This window comes from Cygnus atratus, chromosome 26 (genome assembly GCF_013377495.2).
Source record: "Cygnus atratus isolate AKBS03 ecotype Queensland, Australia chromosome 26, CAtr_DNAZoo_HiC_assembly, whole genome shotgun sequence".
NCBI lineage: Eukaryota > Metazoa > Chordata > Aves > Anseriformes > Anatidae > Cygnus > Cygnus atratus.
In genome coordinates, this window is record NC_066387.1 from 3,284,615 (window position 1) to 3,291,440 (window position 6,826).

General features: G+C 55.5%; 1 protein-coding gene across 1 annotated transcript; it reads right to left on the reverse strand.

The window, feature by feature from the left end:
* Positions 1–3,952: 3,952 nt before the first annotated feature.
* LOC118258996 (forkhead box protein L2-like) lies at positions 3,953–5,065 on the reverse strand. Its single transcript, XM_035568151.1, has 3 exons — positions 4,787–5,065; positions 4,284–4,456; positions 3,953–4,187 (listed from the first exon to the last, which is right to left on the reverse strand). The coding sequence occupies exons 1-3, from the start codon at positions 5,063–5,065 to the stop codon at positions 3,953–3,955; spliced, it is 687 nt and encodes a 228-aa protein (XP_035424044.1).
* Positions 5,066–6,826: the final 1,761 nt, after the last annotated feature.

A 6,826-nucleotide genomic window follows, 5' to 3' on the forward strand; every position in this document is an offset into this window, starting at 1 on the left:
CACCGTCCCCCCCCCCCGGGCACGGGGCCCTGTCCCCATGTGGCGGTGAGTGCCTTGGCTGCCCTGGGGGACGGGGACAGGGACGGGGACGGGTCCCAGGGCCCTGTCTGGGCCTTTGCGAAGCACCACGGCAGGGCCGAACCTCTGCTGAGCACTGGCTGACTCTGGCATATGCAAAAAAACTAGCGTGGACTTGTAAATAGACAGTTACTTGAGGTTCTTTCTTGTAATCAACGTTGTGGTATTTTCTTTTCTAGTTTGTGTTACTTCTCCTCCTCTTCTCCCCCCCCCCCCCCATCGCCTCTCTTCTCCTTTCCTCCCTCCCCAGCCCCAAAGGAGCATTTTTAAAGCTTGGTGTTTCTCCCTCAGCCACCTTGGAAAGAAAACCCACCGCCCTTTTCCTCCCCTGCCACCAAAGGTGGACAGCAAAAAACAAAGAAAAAAAAAAAAGGGAAAAAAATAAGAAAAAAAGAAAGAAAGAGAGAGAGAGCGAGAGAATTAGTCTCAGGATTCCCCGTGGAGAGCGCGTCCCCAAGCCCGCGATGTCCCCGTGCCCGCCGGACACTAACCCCACCGTGGCCTCTCCCGCGCCGCCGGACGGACGCCCCCCCCCCCCCCCCCCCGTTTGCTGGCAACACTTTAGCACAAGTTTGAGTTTGCACTAAAAAAAAAAAATTCAAAAAAAGTTGAAAAAAAAAGGAAAAAAAAAAACAAAAAAAAAACCAAAAAACAACCTCCCCTGGCCGACCCTGAAGCGATCCGTGCCTGTCTCGGCGGGGGGGGGGCCCACGCCTTAACCCACCCCAAGCCGTGCGAGGGACACCGAGGAAAATCAAAGCGCCTGCAGCCCCCCCCCCCCCCCCCCGATCATATTCTGTATATAAGCACCGATTTGTTGTTGTCGTCATTGTCGTCATTATTTTTTTTTTCAATTCAGGTTGTGATAAAGTGTTGCCAAAGATACTGCTGAGTTACGACGTTGCAGGAAAAAAAATTAAAAAAAGGAAATGAGAGGAAAAAAGAAAAAAATAGAGCCTAAAAAACAGAAAAGCAAAGAGCTCCTTGGAAAGCAAACACAGAAATCAAACTGACACAGTAAAAAAAAAAAAAAAAAAAAAGAAAGCTTAAAAAAAAAAAAGATTTCTGCCTGGTTTTCTTTTTTTTTTTTGGTACAGAAGAGGAAAAAAAAAAAAAAAAAAAAACAGCCCCAGCCCAGGGCAGCAGGGCCGGGGGGGGGGGGGGCACAGATGGCAGCGAGCCCTGGCCCCAAAGCTGGGGGTCCCGGCTTGTTTGGGGTCAGTGGTTGTGAGGGGGGGGGGGTCCTGCGCTGGCTTCACCCCTTCCAGGGCTGGGGGGGGTGTTGGAGGGGGGGGGGCACCCCGGCTTTGGGCCCCTCCCCCCCCCCCCCTTTTAAAGATGATGCATCCTGCCCGCCCCGTGGCACCACCGCAGGGGCTCAGGCCCCACAGCAATGGGGCCAGAGAGGCCGGGGGGGGGGGGGGGTTGGTTGACATCCCACTGGTGCAGGGATCATCCCCCCACCCTCGGCTGGGCCAGGGGGGGCTCAGGCAGTGTGAAGGGGAATTTCCCCCCCCCCCCCCCAGGAAAAAGGCTCGGCCCCCCCTTATCCTTCAGCCCCCCCCCCCCCACTCCCAGTGCCAGCGCCCCCAGCCCCAGCTCGCCCCAGGGTCATGTCCCCCCCCCCCCCCTCCCCGGTAGCGTTCCCGAGGCCTGATTCGACTATTTAAAAAAATATATCTATATATCTATCTATTTATATTTGCGATTTATTATGAAAGTTTTTATTTAAATAAAGAGGAACACTTCTAAAAAAAAAGAGCAGTTCCCACGTCACAGGACCGAGCTTTCGTAGCGAGAGGAGCCGGGAGGGTCGGCGGGGTGGGGTGGGGGTTTTTTTGGGGAGGGGGCTGCTCGGGACGAGCAGCAAAAATGCTGCAACGAAATTCAGTTTTCCTAAAATTATATATATATATACACACATCCCGAGAGCCGATTTGTTCTGGGGCAGGTGGATCACGCGTGAGCCCGAGCCCTGCCCAGGAACTAAACCGATTTGGTGCCAGGAGGCAGAGAGGAGATTCGAGATGGGGCCACAATTTTATTTTAATTCTTTTTTTTTTTTTTTTTTTTTTCTGCGTCTTTATATATAATCTATTAAAAACCAAGAGATTTCTCTTCTATAAAAGCACTCGCAAAGGTTCATCGGTTTTATGTGTTAAACTACTTTTTGTGGTATCTGGGTAACGAGCGAGGTGAGAAAAGCACAGAAAAGACATTCCATAGATTGTAACTTTGATAGCTCTTTATAAAAAGTGTGGGAGACGAGAAAAAAAAAATAAAATAATAAAAAATGCACTTTTGGGGGGGGCTTTAAAAAAAATAAAATATATATTAAAAATACGCACGCAGCCGCTTGGTCTTCTTGGGAGGCAGAAACGCTTATCGGGAGCAACAGCCTCGTGTTGGGGGGGGGGGTCCTCTATTTTGAGGCTATTCGAGGCTATTTTATGGTTTTGTTTTTTTTGGGGGGGGAGGGGGGAGATCCTCTTTTGGGGCTATTTGAGGTTATTTTATGTTTTTTTTTTTTTTGGGGGGGGGAGATCCTCTATTTTGAGTCTATTTGAGGCTATTTTATGTTTTTTTGGGGGGGGGGGATCCTCTATTTTGAGGCTATTTGAGGCTATTTTATGTTTTTTGTGTGTGTTTTTTTTTAGGGGGGGGGGAGGGATCCTCTATTTTGAGGCTATTTGAGGCTATTTTATGTTTGCTTTTTTTTGGGTGGTTGAAGATGAGGCAGGTGCTCCCTCAGCTGGTTTGGGTTGGGGGGGGGAATCTGAGGCAGCCCCGTCCCCCCTATTTTGGCCCCCCCCCGTGGCCCCCATCCCCGCTGATTGCCTTAGGGCCGATTTGCCCCCTCTAAGCCGCTTGCGGCACCACTGAGGTGCGAGGGCCGGGGCCGTAATCCCGATTTTTGTGTGCAGATTAGGGCTGGGGCAAACCCCGGTGTCCCCCCTTCCCCCCCCAGCCCCAGCACGCAGATGGCCGCGATTTAAGGGGCCTTTGGGGTAGGGGGGGCTGCTCGGGGACGGGGGGGCAGGAACCACAAAGGGCTGAAAATGGGGAAACTGAGGCAGGTTTGGGGTGGCCGCGTGGTTTTGGGGCTGTCGCATCACCCCCAGGCTCATGCCTGTCCCCACACAGCCCCAAACCTTCAGACCCCCCTCGACCCAGCCCCATGGGGTCCCCGGGACCCCCGCCCCACTCGGGGGGGGGGGGCATCGCCAGTGTTATAAGATTAAGTTTGTGTCATAAGCTTCCTAGTTTTCGAGGCCGCTACGAGATTTGGGGGTTTAATCCCCCGGGATTAAGTGGCCAAGTCGTCTTTCTTAGCGAGACGCCCTAATGCCACTTAACACCTGGGATCCGCGATATTCATTAGGGACGTCGGGGACAATTAGCGGCAGAAAAAAAATAAAACTAATAGGGCAGGGTCTCCCCCCCCTCCCTTCTGAAGCAAAACAGCAGCTTAATCAGGCAAATGCAGCCCTGCTGCCCCCCCCCCCCCCCCCCCCCCCCCCCCAGGGATTAAGCCCCATATGTGCATCCCGTGGGGGACGGGGACCACCAGGGGTGGTGGCGTGGCCACCCCGGCTGCTCAGCCCCCCCATGTCCCCCCCATGACAGTGCCAGGAGGTGCCAGGCCCCCGATGGGGTCACCCTGATAAAAGGGGGGGGGTTCCCAGCAGGGGGCACGGGGACATGGGGACACAGGGTGCTGGGGGCTGGCTCCGGCCCCATCATGGCCTGTAGGGTTTTGGTGGGGGGGAGGGTCCCATGGGGGTGCTGGGGGCATCCACAGAGCTCCCTCTGAGCAGGTCCTGCGTAGGGCCCCCATCTGCCCCCCCCTGAAAAACCACACACGAGCACAGGGCTACAGGAAGGGGACGCGGGGACCAGGGAAGAGGGGGGCAAGGACCTGGGGGCCAGGGACCCGTCCCCACCACGCTCTCTCGGGCAGGGAGAGGCGGGGGGCAGCGGGCAGGGCGAGGGGGGGCAGCACCGGGGGGGCCAGGGGGGGCCCGGCAGGCAGCGGGGGGCAGCAGGGGCAGCAGCAGCTGAGGCCGTACAGGGCGTAGGGGTGGCAGTAGCCGATGTTCACCGCCAGCCTGCGAGGGGAAGCAGAGCACGGGGTCAGCCCTCAGACCCCAAAAACCACCCGGCCCACCCCGGACACCCCCTTGACCCCCCCCCCCCCGGCCCACCTGCGGATGCGCCTGCGCGCCCGCCGGCGGTGGTAGTCGCCCTTGGCGAAGTCGTCCACGTTGGCGGGGTGGATGGCCCAGAAGTGGCCCTTGCCGTTGTCGCTGCGGCCAGCTTTGACGAAGCACTCGTTGAGGGACAGGTTGTGCCGCACGCTGTTGCGCCAGCTCTTCTCCTGGGACGAGAGGCGCCGTCAGCCAGCCCCGCGCCCGCCTCGGCGCCCACACTGGACATCAGCAGGGACCAGAGTGAACAGCGCTTGACTGACACAAAGAACCAGCCTGGCCGAGCTGCACTTCACGAAACCATCGCAGAATTTTGGCCCGTTTTTCCAGCAGATGGGGTTCAGCAGACAGATGAGGTGAGTCAAACCTCCCCCCTGCCCCCCCGGTCACATCCCTGCTCCGGTGCTTGGCTCCCAATCGATCCCCCCCTACCCAAGCACCACAACCTGAGGGGTAAAAAGCCCTGAAATAGCACTGTCGTCCTCCCCCCCCGCCCTCACCTTGTTCTTGAAGTAGGGATACTTGTCCATGATCCACTGGTAGATGTCGGACAGCAGCAGCTTCTTCTCCGGGGAAGAGAGGATGGCCGTGGAGATGAGGGCGATGTAGGACTGCGCCGGCTTGTCCCCGGGCTCCGCAGGGGTGCGGGGGGCTGGCGGGGGGCTCCTGCTGGAGGCAGGGGGGGCACAGGGCCCCCCACCATCCCGCCCCGACAGCAGGTACTCGATGGTGAAGGAGGCCCCAGGCGGGCGCGTTCCCCCCGGCGCCGCGTCCCCCATGGTCCCCGCAGCACAGCCGGGTGTCCGCGAGGGGAAGGGCTCGCGGGCCGGCCCCGATAATTAGTGCAGATTACAGTGTTTGCTAATTGTGTTTTCACAAACGGGCTGCCTTTGCAAAGCGGCCTGTTTATCTGGCAAAGCCCCGGGTTTAGCGGGATTTGGGCCTTTAAGCCTCATAAATAAAATGATTAATCCGCTGGAGGTAGAGGAATTCAAAGTGGCACCGAGGTGCCCGCGAGGATGGGGGTGAAGGAGACCCTATACCATCCCCAGCCACCCCCTGCCCACACCTGGAACCTGATGAAGGGGAAATGCACCCAAAAGAGCACCCAAAAGCCCCTATTTGAACCCAAAACCCCCCATTTGCACCCAAAACCCCTGGCAGGAACCAGAGGGGGCTCCGGCCACAGGCACAGGGAGCTGCTGGGGCTTGGGGGCCAGGAGCAATGCGACAAGCAGACAGGGGAGTTAAATGTAAATCTTTCTTTTTATTTAACAAACACTATAATTTGAACTTTGAAGAATGTGTACTGAGGGAAAGAAAAATAATTTTCTTTTGTTTTTTCTCTTCTCTTTACAAAAAAAGAAAAAAACAGGATATAAGAAAAAACATATGTACAGGAAGAGCTGGCCAACTCAAACAGAAAGCAGTAACAGAAGCATGATGTTTCCAAACAGTGGCTTGGCCTGGAAAATTTAAAAGCAATTAAATTAGAATACAAATATTAGAAAAAACTGGACTCTAAAGCTACTGTGAGCCACAGAACTTTATACAGCAAAACTTAATTTTTGAGTTCTACCCAATTCTTTCATTTGGAATCCCCCTTCCCGCCCCTGCCCCCATTTAAACCTGAAAACATATTGCTTACACACACAAAAACAAACAAAAAAAGAAAAGAGAAGATAAAGAAAAGTCTGCCGTACAAATAAGAGCTTCTCTGCGGGAGCAAGAACGGGAAGAGCAAACACCACGGGCCTGCCCCAGCCCCTGGGGGACCCCCTGGCTCCACAAGGGGCTCGGGGACAGAGGGGACAACGCGGTGCTTTCCTGCGGGGCCCCCCCTCCGTTTGCCCCCCAGCTTCACTTTGCTGCGGTGGGATACAAGGGGCAGGCCGGGCTCACTGCCTCGGAGGGGTACGATTTGGAGATGGAAGCCCCAGAGATGCTGGGTCTATAGGTTTAAGCTTCCTCGAGAGCGTTGAGAGGTTAATTCTTTGCTCCGTCCCTAGACGCCTTCAGGTAAGTCACTAACAAGGACTTAAAACAGTTCTGGGTGGAATTTGATGGTTTTTCTGACCCAGGACGAGTGCTTTGGAAGGCGCCGCCGCACGGTTCTGCCTCCCCAACCCCGTCCCCTTCGCTTTCCACCTGTCCCGTGGGCATGCCAAGGGGCAGAGGCGCCGGCCAGCTTCCCTCCAACGTTTGTTCTCATCCCCAGATGAGAAAAGTCAGCAAGGTCTAAAGCAAAACAGACTTCAGAGGCATTAGTGGGAACAGCAGAGCTGCTTACGCAAAGTCAATTACAAAAATTCTCTAAGACAAAAGTCAAAAGGTTACCATTTGGAAACTCAAAAAAACAACATCAACTTTTTGCCATCAAGAGCATAGCAGTAGCTTTGGGTCTGGGACCAAAGCCTTGAACAGAGAAGTGGAAAGTCCAGAGGCTGCGAACGCGTGGCCACGGGGCTCCGCGCATCGTCCCTCGGCTCTGTCCTCGACGCCCTGCCAACAGTGCCGCCAGCAGTGCCAGCGACGGGCTG

Coding starts and splice junctions, on each gene's coding strand:
- LOC118258996 (XM_035568151.1), bottom strand. CDS start 5,065: ATGGGGGACGCGGCGCCGGGGGGAACGCGCCCGCCTGGGGCCTCCTTC. Junction 4,457..4,786: donor ATCCCTACTTCAAGAACAAG/GTGAGGGCGGGG, acceptor CTCTCGTCCCAG/GAGAAGAGCTGGCGCAACAG. Junction 4,188..4,283: donor GCGCGCAGGCGCATCCGCAG/GTGGGCCGGGGG, acceptor TTCCCCTCGCAG/GCTGGCGGTGAACATCGGCT.